General features: G+C 58.0%; 1 protein-coding gene across 1 annotated transcript in view; it reads right to left on the bottom strand.

Moving 5' to 3' along the window:
* Positions 1–12705: 12705 nt before the first annotated feature.
* LOC117651972 (Down syndrome cell adhesion molecule-like protein Dscam2) overlaps positions 12706–19753 on the bottom strand; it is a 57581-nt gene continuing 50533 nt past the window's right edge. Inside the window, exons 5-6 of the mRNA XM_034396599.1 lie at positions 18233–18368; positions 12706–12841 (exon numbers count right to left, since the gene is read on the bottom strand). Of these exons, the coding sequence (XP_034252490.1) occupies positions 12706–12841; positions 18233–18368 (272 nt within the window). The remainder of the gene's footprint in view (positions 12842–18232; positions 18369–19753) is intronic.

The following is a 19753-nucleotide window of genomic DNA, read 5'->3' as shown; positions in this document are numbered from 1 at the left end:
CGCCGTGGCGTCGCCGTGGCGTCGCCGTGGCGTCGCCGTGGCGTCGCACAAAGCATGGCTCATCTATTTTGGAGCGCCGCTCTTCCGTCGCTCTCGCCGCGTTCGCGATAAGGGGAAATTGACTTGCCGAGCGCCTAATGAGTCCCCGGCCTCGTCCCGGCCTCGGACGAGAGCCTCGCCTCGCCTCGCCTTGCCTCACTCACGGCCTGGGCCGCGCTGGGCCAGCCTGCGGGCGCCGGGGCCTGCCGGGCCAGACCCACAGTGATAGCATCGCAACGCCATTACTGCACCTGGCTGCAAGCCTGCCTGCAAGCCTGCAGCGCCGCCTCAAAATTGAATCCACCGCCTTTGTTTGCGTGTCGTCTTCTCGGCAGCAGCAGCCTCCTCGACGACCGAGAGGTGTGCATCTCTCCTTCTCTCTCCCCCCCCTCTCTCCCTCTCTCTCTCTCTCGCTCTCTCTCTCTCTCTCTCTCTCCTCTCTCTCTCTCTCTCTCTCTCTCTCTCTCTCTCTCTCTCTCTCTCTCTCTCTCTCTCTCTCGCACTCCGTTCGGATCGGCGCCTGCCAGGAAGTGCTGCGCTGCGCCACGCGGCGCTCCCCGTGTGTTTAGCCAGCCGCCGCCTTTGAGCGTCCCGCCGCATCCCTGCCTCTGCGGTCCTCCTTACAACCCCCGGCAATCCCTGCACGCCCACTCCGCAAGCCACACGCAGAACCGTGGGACCTCCGACTACAGCAAACAATCAGCGAAACAGGTAAAAAGAACACTTTTTTTTAGACTAACTTTATGTTGCTGAAATAAAATTTGAGGTTAGAATAATTGTTGATTGATCTCGCTACAGCAAGGGAGACTGAAGAATTATGAGCGGGCGGGGAAGCCCTAGCCAAGCCCAACGTTGCTGATTTTTCACCGGACTCCTTCTAGGGCCGTTTTTTCGAGTTTTCCTTTGATTGTTTTGTCACTGCGCTGGCAAAGTCAGATGATTTCCCAGTCGATTTTCCCACAGGCACCTGGAAAAGCGGTGCGGACGCGTGGCAGTGTAAATAAGTGGGCGTCCGGGGAGCCACAATAGAACAATACGGGCGGAAAACCGAAAAGGGAGCAAGGAGGGAAAGGGGTGGGGGTGAAGGGGGAGACCGCACCGAGAGAGCAGCACAGGACTCTGATTTATGGGTGTGCAGTGTACATCTTGAGGGCCACCGAGGACCCCCCCCCCCCCCCCGGTCCGGGGCGTCAACGCGACGCTGCAGATGCCGCCCGGTACTACAACACGGTGTCGGTGGAGCTATCCGTCCCACGAGGAGGCAAACTCCGGGGGGAGTTGGACACCCTGCACGAGCTGGAGAGAGAGAGAGAGAGAGAGAGAGAGGGAGAGAGAGAGAGAGAGAGAGAGAGAGAGAGAGAGAGAGAGAGAGAGAGAGAGAGAGAGAGAGACGCGTTGCGCCGCTCGTGTGTGATTAGCTTTTATTTGGAAGGCCTGGAAAGAAAGGCCCGCAAAGGATTTGACTTAATTTGTTTCCGGCAGTTAGCGGCTCCAGCGGCTCGGGGGAGGGAGGGGGTGGGGGTGGGGGAAGGGGGATGTTTGCCGAGGGACCGCGCCACCCAGACTGGGACAATGTTTGCCTCGGCGCGGTCGGGCGGGGCGGCGCGGGGCGGGGCGGGGGCTGCTTTACTGGCCACAGGTAAGGGGTGGGTCAAAGACTAAGGCTGTGTTCCTTTCTGCTTATTGGGGCATGCCCGGGCACGCCGCCGGGGAGGTAGGCAGCCCGCCGTCCCAGCGGAGACGAAGGAAAGAATCCACCGGGACGCTGTGAACGCATCGCACAGTGGGCCAGAAGACCGGTGGAGGCGGCAAAACTCAAGACACGATTTGAGCTCCAGAGTCGCTAAATAGTACTCGAACCGAACGTGTGACCACACCAATGGATTCCTCGTTCGGAGCAATCCATTGGTGGGGTCACACGTCCGGTTCAAGTCCCTAGCGACTTGAATTGGAATGTCCTTCGTGCATGATGGCGCCAGTGTGGCACGGGTTTAAAGTGCTTTCCCGCAGTGCTGTGGCAAAAGTATCAAGGACGGTGTAAGAGGAGAGGAAGGAGAGTTCCCCGGTCAGGGCCAGCCAACCGTGTAAGCTCGCGCCCCACCCCGCCCCGCCCCGCCCCGCCCCGCCCCGCCCCGCCCCGTCCCGCTCATCACTCAGCGTGTCGAGAGGTGTGACAGATTGGGGTGGCCGCGTTAATATCGGCGTGCCCGTCATTATGAATACCTCGGGCCTGCGTCTCTCTCGCACTCGCAAGGAGAGAGGGCTGTTCGGAGCCTCTGTCTCTCTCGCACTCGCAGGAGAGAGGGCTGTTCGGAGCCTCTGTCTCTCTCGCACTCAGGGGAAAGCGGCGGCCAGAAGCAGCCAGGCAGGCAGGCAGCCAGCCGCACACATTGGCTGGCTGGCTGGGGGGCCGCGGGGCTTAGTGGGGGTTTTCATGGTGCATCGAGGATTACACTGGGAAATGGCGAAATGGCACGGATCGGGACCGAAAGCGGACCAGCGGGGCGACGGGGCAACGACGCCGGGCAACGCAGCGACATGCTTTACAAGGCGTCGCGGCGTCAATGTTTTCAAATTACACCAGCTGCGTGTGCAGTGCACTGCCAAAAAGGTTCAAATCGAACATATTAAAAATAACGGTGGGCAAACACTGCAAACGCCCTCACCGAGCCGGGAAAACGGGGCTGCACAAAAAAAATAACTTCTTGGATCAAAAAAATTTTAACTTTTCTTGGATGTTTTTTTACAAAAAATTCTTCATCCAATTTTTTGTTTTTTAATGAAGAAAATTTTTCTTGTGTCAAGATTATTTTTTTTTTAGCAAACCCAAGAGAGTTTAAAATCAAGAAACCATTTTTCTGGGTGTGGTGACCGACTTCCGAGAGTGTACCCACCACACCTGCTGCGGGTCGCTTCGATCGGACCGATCAGACGCCCATCAACGCAGAGCGCCTTCGTGCCTTCTTACACACCGTAATTGAATTTTTGAGCAGCAAGGCCGTGCGAATGGGTCTCCCGTTGTTATTGTTGTGAGTCGATAAACTTTGTTGTTGTTGTTGTTTGCGTTATTCTTGTCGTGCTGTCGAGTGTCGTCGTTAAATTTTATCATTGCTGTTTTTAGCCTTCTTTTTCCACCCCTGTTCATTGATGTGAGTCGATTATGATCACGTGGTCAATCCGGAGTAACGTCGGCCCAACAACAATAAAAAAAACACAACAAAAAACAAAAACGAACCAGGAAAAAAAAAGGAGGGGAAGCGAAACAATAGCCAAAACAAAAGCGGGAGGCGCTCCTTCAACTCGAAAAGTTGCCGACCAATCTCGTCCAAATAAACTCGGTCCGTGTAAATCCATCAACCACCGGCAGCGAAAAAAGCAGCGAAAAGCAACAGCGCCGCCCCGTCAAGCTGCGCACGGCTCTCAAAGTGGCGAGGAATCCGAGAGGAGGACCCCTCCGGAGTCATCACTTCTTTACGGCGGCTCGGACTGGCTGACCGGAAGCGCCGCGTGCACTCCGTCTCTCTCGCACTCGCAGTGGGGGTGCGTGCCGCGAGGGGCACGGCCGCACGGGAGCGAGAGAGACAGAAAACCACTTGCTGTTCGTTTGGCCTTCGAGGAACGCGACGCTTCTTCTCCGCTTTCCAACTGAACTGCAAGCGCTCCCTGCCCCGGCTAGCTCTCCCGTGAGGAACAAGTCTCGTCGGATTGAATCGCGAGTCCGCAAAGAAAACAGATACACGCGTTTCTTTTCGAGGGGTTTTTTCTTCATTGCAGAGTCTTTTGGAGAGAGACACACACACACACACAACTCGGTCGGATGGCGCGACTGGGGCGACAGTCCCGCAGAGCTTGTTGCTTACTTCAACGGGGGGGGGGGGGGAGAGAGAAAACACCCCTGAGACGTTTTGCCGCGCGCTTCGCCCATCCGCACCTTGACCCAAACACGACGCGATATATATCTGTCATTCTGTCCCTCTCGCACCTACGCGGGACGCCCCGTGAGTGCGAGAGAGACAGAGCGACGAAAACGACTCTCGGGATGAGGTGCGTGTGCGCGTTATTGGCAGTAATCGCAGGGATTGAGTCACTGAGCGGCGCGGCGCGGCGCCGTGTCCAAGTTTGGCCGGCTTAGGCCTCACCGCCTCCGCCGATTCAGCAATCCGCGTCGAATTGAACAGCGCGGCGTCCCTCTCGCACCCCGCCCATGCACAGCGCGAGTGCGAGAGAGACGGCGCCGCGAAAGCCGCCCCCCCCCCCCCCCGCCGCCGCCACTTCGCTGTTGGTTCAAAGTCCCGCCGCCGCGCCGCGGCGCTGCGGCGCTGAGGGGCACCACACCGCAAAGGCAGGGCAGCCAACCTCGGCGCAGCGAGCACCCATTTCAAATACGCGCGCGTTTTTTGCCGCGCCGATCCCACCACACAGTGTGCCAACCTCCGGCAAGCAGTGCACCAGCCAGGCCGTGCGCAAAGTGCATTCGCGGTGACGAAGCCACCGCCTCGTTAAAACCACGTCTCCGCGTTTGCCACGCACACTGGAAGAAAAAGGGACTTACAGTGTGGTGAGTGGGCCGCTCGCGCCGAAAATACCGCGAGGCGCCATTCAGCAGCGACAAATTTAACGAGCTAAACCGAGCGAAACTTTCCGGTCGGGGTAGGGGAAGGGGAGAGAGAGAGAGAGAGAGAGAGAGAGAGAGAGAGAGAGAGAGAGAGAGAGAGTGAGTAAAAGAAACCACGGTTTGTAGCACCTTCTCAATGGAGAACTTGAGAGCGTGTCCGAATCCGCGGAGCGACGCAAGCAATAGGCCCCACCAGTCCCTCACACTTACCAACTTTTTCAGTCACTTTGACCCCGATTTTATCTTTCCAATTTTTCCTATTTTTTTAAAAACATATGGAGAGTGGAAAAGTTGAGGGGAATGATCTTTCCAGAGAGCTTCCTGGCGTTGCCACGCGCTCGTGCCCCCCCCCCCTCTTTTCCCCCTCGGTCTCGGTCCAGCCTACACGCACGGTGACACTCGCACCATTTTGTTCACAGCGTGTCGCCGGGCTGTATGAGGCCCTTGATGGCGTGTCGGGGAGAGAAAAAAGCATGCTCTCTCTCTCTCTCTCTCTCTCTCTCTCTCCTGCCGTCACCGTCCGTCTGCTCGAGGAACGTCTTTGTCTACATCAACGCGAAGACACGTCGGCGCGTACCCCGCCGCCCTTTCATCCCGAATCTTTGTAAACGCCCTTCTCTCTCTCTCTCTCTCTCTCTCTCTCTCTCTCTCTCTCTCTCTCCCTCTCCACGCTGGAAGTTATATCTCTGCCGGGCCGTCAGTCAGACGCCGACAGACAGCCGAAAATGTTATATGATTTACGCGGCACCCTTTCTCTGCCAATGCCCCGCTCTCCCCCCCCCCCCTTCCGCCAAACCTGCTCTCTTTCCCGCTCTCCCCTCCTCTCTCTCTCTCTTTCTCTTCTGCGGGCGCTGAGAGTTTGAAAAGAAAACCCATGATTGCGACACGGTGAAAAGTTTCCCGTACAAGGAAAAGTTTGGCTCCAGGGTGGACTGGGGCCGACGCTCGTCCGCCGCCGAATTGGACAGCGAGCAGAGAGAGAGAGGGAGAGAGAGAGAGAGAGAGAGAGAGAGGAGAGAGAGAGAGAGAGAGAGAGAGAGAGAGAGAGAGAGAGGGGGGGGCAGAGAGAGCAGGCGGATTTTCTCCGGCACTTACAAAGTAGTGCAACGGTGCAAAAGAGGGAGAACGAACGAAGGACACGAACAAGTGTGATCGTAAATGGGACAGAAAAGTTTTTCCTGCCTCCCGCAACCAGCTCGCGACGTGCGTGTGCGTGCGTGTGTGTGTGTGTGTGCGTGCGCACAGCGAGCGCGCTACATGCACGCCTGCCAATCTTCATCCAGTCCGCCCTGTCCATCCACTCTGTCGCGGATCGCTCCAGAGTCTGCTCCAGAGTCCAAAGCGCGTGCTGCTCGGAAGGTTGCTTTTTACTTGGATTCCTCAAGGGGAGGCAACAAACAGCCAACGCAAATTTCCAAAATATCTTTGACAAAATGAAAAAAAAATACAATTACTTCTAAACCCCCAAAAAAATAAAAAAAATTCCAATGCTTACGCATTGCACGGTGTTCCGGTTGTGGAAATCATTTTGAAATCTGTCATTTAAACGTTAATTACGTTAATTTTACCGTTATTTACGTAACTTTGAATCCTACCGATATTTTTACATTTCCAAAAGTGATTCAGTTAACACAATGACCATCTCAGTCCATCTCGCGATCTCGCGATTTACAGTGCTCGCTCATGTTCGTCAACCGAAAGTCATCCGCGTTCCGAAAGCACCCCTCCCGAGTTTAAAAAGTTTGTCAAACCAACCGTCGTGCTGGTTATAGAATTGAGGAAAACATGAGACGAGAACCGCAGCCTTTAAAAGCAAGCCAAGCAATCCAACCTCAGCAACAATGGAGGGGCAGTTTCAATGCGCGACTACTCGTTTTTTCAGCCTCGCGATTTTCGAAAGGGCGCAGACGCCGAGAAAATTGTTGCCAACTGCGGAAAATCTATTTATTCTGTCTTTTCTGCTGTGAAGTTTTTACTAATGACAGATTTGAATTATGTGTAAATGTTTTATCAGTGTACAATGAGTGAACATTGGCATTTGTGAATTTTACGGCGTTTTAATTTCTTTTTATCATGGACTTTAAATTTTGACAGTTGGTATAATGGCAGTGGGACGTTTTCATCGAGAATTTTTCTTCATGTTTTTATCATTTTCTTAGAACAGTGATTAGTTTTTGTCACTTTGATGAGGCAGGAAGTTTAGTTTTTAAGAGTGGCACATTTTTTCTTCGAAACGTTTCTGGAAAATGTGAACGGATAAGGGTGCTTGATTGTTGCAAATTTATGTTTTAGTCGTTTACGGAAAATTTCCACGATAAATTTTTTAGATTTTCTGGACTTTTTATTGTATTATGAAAAGGATTAATATGGCGGGAGCGAAATGTCCATCCTGGGGGGTCCGTAGAAGAAGAATTCTGAGCGGCCCCGGGCAATAGGGGTCCTCCTTCGTCGGAACCCCTAAAAATAATCTGACACTTTCCCAATTGACACTTGACACTTTTTTTTAAACAATTTAAGCAAATCGGAATGGTGTTTGCTGGTTCTCATGCAGTGCCCCCCCTGCGTTCCACGAACCCGTTGCTCGTGGTTTCCCGAGAGTAATACCGTTCCGGCCAAAACACAGCTCCCTGACGCCGCACCGCAGAGGGGGCGCGCGCGCCCCTGTGTGTGTGAGTGCGCGTGTGTGTGTGTGTGCGTGTGTGTGGGTGTGTGGGTGAGTATGTAGGTGTGTGGGCGCGCACACTGTGCGACAGCAAAAGAACGGGGTCGGGGTTCGTGGAACAGCCGAGCCACCATTTCCGTATTTGCGTGTGGAGCTTCGGCGACGTCGCGAACGCGAGGCGACCGACCCACCGTGGGCCAGAAGGCCGGTGGAGGTGGCCAGAATTCTAGACGCGCCCTGAGCTCCAGAGTCGCTAAATAGGACTAGAATCGAACGTGTGACCCCACCAATGGATTCCTCATTCGGAGAGCAATCCATTGGTGGGGTCACACGTTCGATTCGAGTTCATTGAGCCACTCTGGAGCTCAAAACGCGTCGAGAAGTTTAGCCGCCTCCACCGGCCTTCTGGCCCACTGTGGGACCCGCCTCCGCGACTCCGAGGGCGGCGGCGAGGCTGCGGGGCTCCACCAGCGCGCACGCAGCGCGTCGGACAAACCGCCCCCCAGCCGCCACTAGCAGTGTAGCAGCAGTGTCGCACCAGTGTAGCGGCAGCGGCGGCGGCGATATTAGCAGGCATCAGTACGCAGCAATGGGACCACGGGCCGCCACGGCCCCTCCAGCAACGCTTCCTTTAATGTCGCAGCATCTGCCACCGCCAAAGATCCCCCACTCCACTGCGAGCCCCTCCCCCCCTCCTCCCTCCCCGCCAGCAGCCAACGCTTACCGACCCCTAAATTATTCACCCTGGAGTAATAGGTGGACATCTTAGGGGCCCCACATGACCCCGCTACGTCACGTCGCGTGTACTCTACAGCATCTCGCCAACACATTTTTTCCCTTCCTTTTTCCTTTTTCCTCCACCACCTCGGCGTGGCGTGGCGGCACACGGGTCTATTCGCGCGCTTCGGCCGCCATTTATTCATGGTATGAAAATCTTTTGGCCAAAGCTTCCCCCCCCCTCCCCCGGAAAAAAGACGGGCCGCGGGATGGTCTGCTCGTTAGGGTACACGGGGCGGGGCGGGGCGGGGCGGGGCGGGGCGGGGCGGGGCGGGGCGTAAAACGCATGGCGGGAACCTATTAGTCAGTTTCAAGCTGCTGGTTAGCGCCGCGCGAGGGCGCTCGCGTCGCCCCGCCGCCCAGCCGCCCGCTTTGAGGCTAAACTCGATCGCGGCGTGGCGGGCGAGTCGCGGGCGCGCGGCCTGACGAGCGGCCTCGACGCCGAGAAGGCCCTCGTCTTCCTCATCTTCGGCGGAAGGCGAGGAGAGCGTCCCTCGCGATGTAGCGCCGCGCTAAAACCGGTAATCGAGTTTCGAGGCATTTTCCACAAAAAAGTTTCCGGACTTATCGTGCCTGCCTGCTCGGTCTGCCCGGCCGCCGCCCCGTGGGGCGCAGGGCGCGGCGAGCGGGGTGCGCGAACCGAAAATTAGGTGCTAACTGCCGGCAGGCTGCTGCCTCTGCACAGTGGGCCAGAAGACCGGTGGGGCGGCCAAAACTCTAGACGCGTTTTGAGCTCCAGAGTCGCTAAGCAGGACTCGAACCGAACGTGTGACCCCACCAATGGATTGCCCACAGTTAGGCCCTAAAACGAGGCCGGTTAATAAACACACCTGGCCGTGTCGAGCCACGCCGCGCCAGGCCATATTTAGAGTGTATCGCGGGCCGCAGATTGGCCCAATGGGCTTCTGCCTTCCAGTGCCGCTCCAGTGCCTCGCCGACAACAAGCTGGGGGTCGTCGCTGTGCGCGGGTGAAATTTCGAGCTGGAAGTGAACCTTGTGTACGAAATTTCTTTCAGCAACACGTCGACCACGTCCTGGACAGTGCCGCTAACCTACTGACCCCTCAAACGTGTTTTCGTCGCTGTGTCTCTCTCGCACTCACGGGGGCGGCCCACAGGGTGCGAGAGAGACAGAGCCCGCACCGCCCGCCCACCACTAGGAACCTCTTCATCATCTTTATCAACAACTTTAACCGGCTTTTAATGCGCGGGCCCGCGCTGCCGAGGCCGGCCGGCTGCATGGTGGCCCCGGCCCGGGGTCACTCACGAACGAGGCCGAGGAGTACTTGATCGCCGGCGGCCTCAACTCCCCGCCAAACAAGGTTTTTGCGCGCTCCAAACTGCCAGAGGTGCACCCGTTGGAAGGAAAAGAAGGGGGGTGGGGGCACGCAACTTCGGGGTTGCGTCGCTGAGCCCCAGGCGGGGCCGGGGGGGGGGACCCCAAAGGGGGACTCAGGGTGGCCCCGGGGGGTCGGCACCTGCCTATCTGTTTCTGCGGCCCGCTAATTTACACAGACTTTCACCAATAAAGCTTGCTGTGGTTTATGGGGGCGCCAGGACGTCCCCCTGCCCCCTTCCCCCTCCCCCTCCCCACGGGGCACCCTCACGCCTCAGCGGGCCGCCAGAGCTGCTTTATAGAGTGGAGGCCTGGTTCTGCGGGGGCGGCCGGGCGGCCGAAAAGGGGGGGGGGGTGAATTCGCGGTTTGCTCCCCTTATTTCTGCTTTGACGCGACCCATTATCGGCAGAGGAGTACAGTGCGTGTTCCCATTGGCGCAAATTGCCCGCTAATTACACGACCCAAAAAAAGAACAACAACAACCATAAAAACAGCAAAGTTTTTGACAAAGTCGTGGTGCATGCAAACGGAGAACAATTATTAATTACGGCGTGCAACGTTGCACAACAGAGAGCGAGAGAGAGAGAGAATTGGCACTCTTTTATTAATCAGGCGGTAATGGTTGGGCAGCGCATTGTCCATTCATAAACGAAACGAGTTCGCGCGGCGGCCAGTGACAGGTTGGACGCCGACCAACTCAATAGATTCGACGCGGCCGATCCTCGACAATGAACCGCCACACATCCTTGCCTCTGTCTCTCTCGCTCGGCCGGCGCCCGACAAAGGCGAGGGAGAGAGCGGCACCAGAGTGCTGCTGCTGCGTGACAGCGACCCTCCCTCTCTCTCGCACACACTTACTAGTGGACCAGCCTTCCGAAACAATCCGAAACAAAATAATTCAAGCGCCAGTCCGTGGCACTCCCACATAATCCCCTGCCTAATGGAAGAGCTATTAAGTGCCGGCCTGACGGCGACCGGGTCCGACCGGGTCGACCAGTCCGCCCAGTCCGCCCGGCTCGGCTCGCCTTGCCGCCTGATGAGCCGGCCAGCTTATCGCTCCACCATTAAACGGCCGGATGTTTTTTCTTTGTTCAACGCGATAGGGTTATGTGGCGGCCTAATTTCGGCCGCCCAGGTGGGGGTGGCGGCGCACAGTGGGCCAGAAGACCGCTGGAGGCGGCCGAAACCCCGGACGCGTTTCGAGCTCCAGCGTCGCTGAACAGGCCTCGAACCGAGCGTGTGACCCCACCAACGGATTCCTCGTTCGGAGAGCAATCCATTGGTGGGGTCACGCGTTCGGTTCGAGTCCCATTTAGCGACTCTGGAGCTCAAACCGCGTCCGGGGTTTCGGCCGCCTCCAGCGGTCTTCTGGCCCACTGTGCGGTGATTCAGGTCGGCGTCCACAAATAGCCGCGGAGGAGGGGCCTGCCCGGCGACGTGTTGTTCCGCTGCCGGAAGCCCTCGACGCACCGCGTGCCTGGCTTGCCTGGCGAGCCCGGTGAGCCGTGCCGGCGCGTGGCCTCTTCATCTCGAGTGCGAAAGAGAGGGAGAGAGAGAGAGATTGAGATAGAGAGAGAGAGAGAGAGAGAGAGAGAGGGAGAGAGAGAGAGAGAGAGAGAGAGAGAGAAGAGAGAGAGAGGAAGGGAGCGTCTGTCGCAGTCCGTCCCGCAGGCTGCCCACTGACCCGGGCCTCTTACGTTGAGAAACGACGTCCCCTAATTATCAGTGCTGGGCAGCGGCCAAATAAATATAAAACATGTCGACGTCTCTCTCTCTCTCTCTCTCTCTCTCTCTCTCTCTCTCTCTCTCTCTCTCTCTCTCTCTCTCTCTCTCTCTCTCTCTCTCTCTCTCTCTCTCCCTGCGGCGTGCCTCTCCAGCGTCTCCAGCGTCTCCACTCCGTCCGAATCCCCCGGCTGGCTCTCCAATTACGACGAGAGGGCAAGTTTTGTTGCCGCGTCGCCGCGTCGCCGCCCTCGAGGAGTGCATCTTTCAGAAGCGGCTCGCAAGCTCCGTAAGCCGGGATGAGCGGCGGATCAATTAGTCAGCAATTTGGCGCGGGGATTGCTCCGAGTTTTGATTGATCAAGGGGGCCTTTTGGGCCTGGGAGGCGCACAGTGGGCCAGAAGGCCGGTGGCGGCGGCCGAAACTCAAGACGCGTTTTGAACTCCAGCGTCGCTAAACGGGACTCGAACCGAACGTGTGACCCCACCAATGGACTGCTGTCCGAACGAGGAATCCATTGGTGGAGTCACACGTTCGGTTCGAGTCCTGTTCAGCGACTCTCGAGCTCGAAACGCGTCTAGAGTTTCGGCCGCCGCCACCGGTCTTCTGGCCCACTGTGCGGCGTTCTGGACGGCGGAGCGACCCACCTCCCGGGAAGGGCCGCGCGGGCGAGCGGTCCGCCTAACACGTTTCCTTTTTCAATTAACGCTTTAAGCCGCACACACACGCACGCTCTCACTCACACACCCGCACGCTCCGGCCGCCATTACTCTTGGCGTCTCTCTCGCTCCGGCATGTCATCGGGGGCGTGGCGGGGCGTGGCGGGGCGTGGCGGGGCGTGGCGGGGCGTGGCGGGCGTGGCGGGGCGGGGCGCGGCGGGGCGGGGCGCCTCGATTCATCTTCAAGATGAAGGTGGTGTGATATGGGGTGGGCGGCGGCCGGCGAAAATATAGCCCGGCCGATCCCACTCGGCGAGAGAGAGAGAGAGAGAGAGAGAGAGAGAGAGAGAGAGAGAGAGAGACCGAAAGAGAGCGGCTGCACATTTCACACGACTGTCTTATCAACGAGGTGCTGCGATCCGCGCTCCGGAAATGGAACGGGAGTCTGCGCGGCGCGTCAGCGCGCTGAACCCGGACGAGGTGCTCTGTCTCTCTCGCACTCACGGCGCGTCCCGCGTCCCGCGGCGGAGTGAGAGAGACAGAGAGCACTTTTGAAACGGCGTCAAAACGCTCATTTCGACCGCTCTTTCTTGTCTTCCTCATTTCGCGAGGCACGTGGCATCGCACAGTGGGCCCGAAGACCGGTGAATGCGGCCAAAACTCTAAACGCGGTTTGCGCTCCAGAGTCGCTAAATGGGACTCGAACCGGACGTGTCACCCCACCAATGGATTGCTCTCCGAACGAGGAATCCATTGGTGGACTCACACGTTCAGTTTGAGGCCTGTTTAGCGACTCTGGAGCTCAAAACGCGTCTAGAGTTTTGGCCGCCTCCACCGTTCTTCTGGCCCACTGAGCGTCGTCCTGGTTCGTCCTGGCGGCCCGGCGGCACGACACTCACCTGTACTCGGGCGCGGGGGAGCCCTGCGCGGCGCACGGCAGCTCCAGGGAGTCCTTGACACGCCCAGACACCACACTGCGAGAGTCAGTGACCCGCGGCGGCACGGAGCTCTGGGGCGGCGCCACCACCACCCTGTAAAATAAGAAGAGGCGCGCCTTCAGAGGCCTCCAGGCCGCCGCGAAGAAAAGCAGGGACCCGTCGTGTCGACGGCACGGCGTGGAGAACGTGTCAGTTTCATGGACTTGTGGACCACACTCAAAACACGACTTCTTGGATAAAAAAAAACAAAAAAAACTGCCACGCCAGAGTAACAAATGTAACTCCAGCGGACTTTGCAGTAACTTTGTCGGCGGTTTTCAGGACAAACTGATCAAAGGCAAAAAAAAAAAAAAAAGTGAGTTCCACCGCCGAAATCAGTCCGTCGCCTGCAACAGGCTTACACTTGACAAAACGCCCGCCAAGCTACGCGCGTGATCCACCGCTTAAAAGATTACCACTGTACCTGCGGCGATCTCCGTTCCCTTTCCGACACGTTTTCCCCGCACTTCCAGTGTGCCGGCCCCATCCAGGACACTCCGGAGGACTTCTCGGCATTGTTTGATTGATTCCCCCTCCCCTCCTCCCCCCCGGGGGTCTCGCGGACTCACGTTATTCGCGGCAGACCGGCCCGCTGTCTCCATCTCTGTCTAATCCCAAATATTGCAGTGGGGGAGTTTCGCGATCCAATCGAGATGATGCGATCTATCGAGGAGGCTCAACTTCACGGATCTGCCCCGCCCGATCCACCTTGACTTCGGCCCGGCCCGACTCGGCACGGCACGGTCGGGCTCGACGTCGCAGTTCGGAAATACAAAGACAAACAAAAACACATGCAAAATAGACTAGCCTCCTGCGACTCTGCACACGCGCACCCCCTTCCAAGTCTCCCCGCTAAATGCCCGATAGCTCCACCACGACTCCAAAGAGTGCGCGAAAAAAAGAAGTTGATGCAATTATTCCTCGTTTCTTGGTAATAATATTAACCGCGCCCGGCCGGCCTTCCCCGATTGGGTTGGTTGGTTGGCCGGCGAAGAGCAAAACACGGCATATTAAGCGAAGCGGGGCCCCCCCAAAAAAAGGGGTGGTCGGGGAAAGATATGGAGGGGGAAGGTCCAAATTCATCAACCGCGACAGCGATTACGCAGAGCGACCGGAGGGGAGGGGAGGGGGGGGGGGCAAAAAGATGACCGGACTCCACTGGAGAGTCCGGCAGTGCGTCTTCCAAGCCTCCCGCTTCCAGTGCGGCGGCGCATGCATGAAACTGAAACAAAGGGAGGGATAAAAAAGACGGAGGATGCCAGGAAGGGACGACGGGTTTCACGAGCTGCGCCACTGCAGGGCACTCGATTTCGGCCGGCCTGCATAAACTGCACTGTAAAATTATTTTTTTTAGTGGTATTTGTGATTGTGTGCTTTCCTTTTTTGGGGTGGGTAAAACTTTGTTTACGAACAAAAATCAAATAAAAATTGGGACTGTAAATTAAGTTTTACCCACAAAAAATAATAATGCACACAGTCACAACTACTAAAAAAATTCTCAGGAAGGGGGGAGTCCAGGTAAGTTTGACTATGCAAACACTCGGCTAGCGTGCGCTTTGTCCGAATGAAATGTGAAATGCATCGAAGAAGTCACTTCGAGTGCGCGCGGCCGGGTAAACATAGGCACCTGCACTAGAATAGGATTGTCAGGACGGACAGACAGACAGACAGACAGACGGACGGACATACACAAGAAACACCGCCACAGTGTCATCCATTCGCAATGCCAGGGATGACGGTCACGGGATGGCCGCACGGCCACGCGTCCGGTTTGAATATTGGGGTCAGTCGGGAGAGAGAGAGAGAGAGAGAGAGAGAGAGAGGGGGGGGGGGGCGAACAGGTGCGGTGGGGCCTGTCCGGGCTTGGCTTCACCTCCGCTGCAGCGGTTTACAGTGACGTGGTATCGAATGGCGAACGAACACACAGCAGGCAGAACCATACAAGGCGGCGTGGCAGCGGTCCAAACTAGTGGGGCGGCCGTGCAGGCCCTGCAGCCAGGCAGACTGACAGTGTGCCAAGCCCGGCGGGAAGCTCCGACGCGAAGGCACTGCTTTCCGTCCGACGCACCTCGATGACTGGTAGCGTCACAGATGGAACGAAAGGCCTCCAGTTCGCGGCCTTTGCTTCGGTGGCGGTCGGGAAGAAGTCAGCCTGGCCGGCTGGGCCCGCCCGTCGGCCTGGGCTGTGCGGCGTGGTGCCTACCCTCGGGTCCACAGGGGCCCGCAGCCCGCAGCCCTCAGCCCAGAGACCGGCCGTGCTCTCTTTCCCCGCGAGCAGAGACTTTGCATGATTGGCTGCAGCATTACGGGCCGTCCATATTTCAGGGCGGGGCGGGGCGGGGCGGGGCGGGGCGGGGCGGGGCGGGGCGGGGCGGGGCGAGTCCGAGGCCCAATATGTCACCTTCACCGCAGTAAGTCCCGGACGCGGCGGGGCCCCGCGGGGAGGCACGGTGAGGGACGCTCCCCGCTCGTTAGAGGCCCTCTCTCTCTCCCTCCCTCTGAGCGATTCGCCGCTTCAGTCTCGTCGGAATGGCCAGATGGATGGATGGGTGGATGGGTGGGTGTGACTACACCGAACGCACGAAAACTTTAAATCGACTCTGTAACGTTCGATGAGGTATCCGCATCGCCGGCGTCGTAGGTGTCAGGTGGAACCTCTTCGTCGAAGTACCGCGAATCAGGTGCCGGTGGCGGTGGCACTCGCCTCTCCAGAGGCACTCCAGTTCGGCGCAGACTGCCGTGCCCTCCCCGGGCGCCTTTAGACCTCCAAGACTTCCAGACCTCCAGACTTCCAGACCTCCAGACTTCCAGACCTCCAGACTTCCAGACCTCCAGACTCCCAGACCTCCAGACTCCCAGACCTCCAGACTTCCAGACCTCCAGACTCCCAGACCTCCAGACTCCCAGACCTCCAGACTTCCAGACCTCCTGACTTCCAGACCTCCTGACTTCCAGACCTCCAGACTCCCAGACCTCCTGACTTCCAGACCTCCTGACTTCCAGGCCTCCAGACTCCTAGACCTCATGACTTCCAGACCTCCTGACTTCCAGACCTCCAGACTTCCAGATCTCCAGACTTCCAGACCTCCTGACTTCCAGACCTTCAGACTTCCAGACCTCCATACCTCCAGACGCCGAGAGCGGCAATTCAACGACAATGCGCGTGTGGCTTGCGCGAGTCGCAGTGGCGCGTCGCGACGCGGGGGGCATTGTCGAGCAGTCTCTCTCTCTCTCTCTCTCTCTCTCTCTCTCTCTCTCTCTCTCTCTCTCTCTCTAACTCACACACTCACACACACACACGGCGCCCTGGCAGGCGGCGCCACCCGTGTGATTTCCATTACGCTGACGGTTCGAGGCGCGCCGTGGCGGCGGCGGCTGGGTTGAGGCGGCTCAGTTCCACCTCGCACTCGCACACACACACACACACACACACACACACACACACACACACACACACACACACACACACACGCACGCGGCAGTGTACACTACAGCGCGCACCGCCGACGCCCAGCAGGCTTCGAGCCCCTCTCACTCTCCCTCGAATACCATTACACCCCTTGCGCTGTAAGCGAACAACCGTAATCCTAATGAAGCGCCGGCTCAGCCATATCCACCAGCCCCCACCTCCTACCCACACATACACACACAAACACGTCCACACACCCACACACACCCACACAGGGACGGAAGGGCACGTCCCGGCGACTAATATCGAAGGCGTTGTGCGTAGCGAATGGTGTATCGTCGGTAAGTAGTCCTGGCAGGCTGTGTATTATCCCTGTGGCTCTGCGCGCCGGGGGGACGTCGTGTGTGTGTGTGTGTGCGTGTGTGTGTGCGTGTGTGTGTGTGTGCGTGTGTGTATGCACGCGTTTGAGCATGCGTATCAAGGCTGGTCTGATACCCCAAAAAATAACAACTGGCAGGTCTTTGGAAGTGTCTTTATCTCTTCGCATCCCCATTTAATTTTGAAAACGGGAAACCCTCTCCGCGCCACACACACTCACACACACACACACAAGGAGCTCTAGACACGTCTCCCCCTGCCGCTATCACGTGACACGCCTATTTGTCACGCTGCGGGCGCCTGGCGGAGGTGTGCATTTGAGTTAACGGCGTGCAGGCCGTGCCGTGCCGTGCCGCTGGGCCCTGGCCGGGCTTTGCCGCGGCCTGCACTGGGCGGCGCGGCCCTCACACGGCCCTTCCGCCGCCCCTCCGCCGTCGTCGTGGACATGACGGACACGATAACGACCTCGGCGCCGAGGAGGACGCCGACGACGGGGAGGAATTAGGCGGAGGGTGGGCGAGCCGGAAGCTGCGGACACGACGCACAGTGGGCCAGAAGACCGGTGGAGGCGGCCAAAACTCTAGACGCGTTTTGAGCTCCAGAGTCGCTAAGTGGGACTCGAACCGAGCGTGTGACCCCACCAATGGATTCCTCGTTCGGAGAGCAATCCATTGGTGGGGTCACACGTTCGGTTCGAGTCCTGCTTAGCGACTCTGGAGCTCAAAACGCGTCTTGAGTTTTGGCCACCTCCTCCGGCCTTCTGGCCCACTGTACGATGTCACCAGCTGATGCCCGCTGTGTCGCTACGCGCTTGCCCGCTGCACTGCCGATTTGGCAGTGCAGGCGCAGCGTGTGCGGGTTATGGCGCCGGCGGAATGACCAGCGTGACTCCTTCCCGCAGCGATGCCGGGGCAGCACACTGGGAAACGGGGCAACGGGGCGCCGGCCTCGTTATGGGGAAGGGAGCAGCGGGACCCGGGGACTTGCAACATCCGTCAGGGACGCAATTTTAAAAGCGCGTCCTCCTCGGACAGTGCACCGGACACAGCCGGCGGGGCGGCCCGACTCGGGGCGGCCCGACTCGGGGCGGCCCGACTCGGGGCGCGCCGTGAGTGCGAGAGAGACGGAGACAGCGCAGCAGGGACACGTCGCGCGCCTTCGTCTTGCAGACGCCCCGATAATAACTGTCTGGACAACGGGCCGCGCCGGACACCGGACAGTCCCTCGGAAACGAAAGTTTAGACGTCACGTTCGCAGTGGCGTGGCGGCGTCCTTCGGCGGCCAAACCTCTGAGAGCCCCGGCCGGCCGGAGGGGGGAGGGGGGAGGGGGGGAGGCACGTGCGGAACGAAGAGTGAAAGGGGAGGGGAGGGGACGCGCCGAAATGTGATTCCGGCCGGCCAGCCGCGACTAATTAGTTGGAGTGAGGCTCGATCCACCAACAAGGCCCGCACGAGGGGCCCCACAGTGGCCCAGAAGACCAGGCCAGAGACGCGTTTTGAGCTCCGGAGTCGCTAAAAAGGCCTCAAACCGAGCGTGTGACCCCACCAATGGATTGCTCTCCGAACGAGCAATCCATTGGTGGGGTCACACGTTCGGTTCGAGTCCCATTTAGCGACTCTGGAGCTCAAAACGCGTGTGGGTGGTGCGGGGGACTCACCTGCCGGAGACGGAGCTGAGCCGCGTCTCGCCGGTGAGGCGGTGCCGGGTCTCGCAGCGGTACGACGCGGCCCCGTCCTCGGCGCGCGCCTCCCGGATGTGCAGCTCGCCCGTCGGGAACACCGAGTACCTGCCGCCTGCGGACCACCAGCACACCGTCAGCAACAACAACAACACAAAGAACTAGAGACTAAGGCAGTCGAAATTCACTATGCGTTACAAGTAGTGGTAGACCAAGGTCTTGGGAGACGCCGAGAAAAATGGGCCCTTCAATACTAAAATGACACTATGTCTCCAGTATACTTGCTCACGCACCAAGGCATTCCACACACATATACCTGCCCGAGATGACAATAATTCTCTCTCTCTCTCTCTCTCTCTCTCTCTCTCTCTCTCTCTCTCTCTCTCTCTCTCTCTCTCTCTCTCTCTCTCTCACACACACACACGCACACACACACAGTGTGGCGCACCTTGGCGGCGGGCCACGGCGGCGCGTGTGCCCGTGCGCCCACACTGGTAGGCTGTTGAGGTTATCCCGGTCGCCATAAAATCTGAATCGAAAGTGGACGTGCCCGGCGTGCCGATGCCTCCGGCCGGCCGCCGCCGCCGCGACACCCAACAAGTAGTGTAGGAGGACGCCCCGCGTAACTGGCCCGGCGGGGCCCCGCGGTTACGGCACTGTGAAAGGCGCAAAGGCCCCAACGCGGGGGTCAGTCGGGGTCAAAGGTCGGGATTGGACACGCCCATTGTCATGCTTATTCACTAGGAGCGCTAAAAAGAATGAAAAAAATTGTTTGTGTGCGAATAAGTGATTTTTTGGTGGTATCCAAAATCATCAGACACAACTTACAAACAACAATGCTAAACTTTAAAGAAAAAAAATTTAAAGAAAGTGTAAAAAAATCGAAAAAATAATGAAAAAAAAAAACAATGTAAAAAAAAATCAAAAAATAATGTAACAAAATCAAAAAATAAATCAAACAAAAAAAATAGTCGAAAAATTAATAGTGTGTTGCAACAGAGTGAGTGGCGGGCAGGCGAGCGTCAAGGAAGCGTGCTTGGAGTGGTAGCCCACTCCCACTCGGGACAGCTGATCGACAGAGTGTGTATAAACGGTCTGCGGCGGGGGCGGGGGCAGACAGGGGGAGGGCCGGGTAGGGGCGAATGAGCTCAACTCGCATCCCTAAGCGTGCTCAAACACAAATATCCCCCACCGACTGGCCTTATTGCGGCCACGGAAAATGGATCCGACGGACGTGGAGACGTGGACGGCCTGGAGCGGCCTGGAGCCAATCGGGGAGCCTGAAAGCTTTCCGCTGGAGCCGGCCAGACAAAAGAATAAAGGCCAGAAAAGAGAAACAAAGGAAAAATGGCGCGAAAACGTGCAGGCAGAGTGAGTCAGCCGGCACGGGGATGCGGTTGGCAAGCCTCTGCTCGAGGAAATCCTGAAAAGGGGAAAAGTTCCCGCCTCATCGAGCGAATCTCTACGCAGTCGCAATCGGAGCTAAAAAGTGAACCGACA

The sequence above is a fragment of the Thrips palmi genome, unplaced genomic scaffold, assembly GCF_012932325.1.
Source record: "Thrips palmi isolate BJ-2018 unplaced genomic scaffold, TpBJ-2018v1 HiC_scaffold_6, whole genome shotgun sequence".
Classification (NCBI taxonomy): domain Eukaryota; kingdom Metazoa; phylum Arthropoda; class Insecta; order Thysanoptera; family Thripidae; genus Thrips; species Thrips palmi.
Note: the sequence above shows the minus strand (reverse complement) of the source record. Positions and strands in the feature narration are given on the sequence as shown.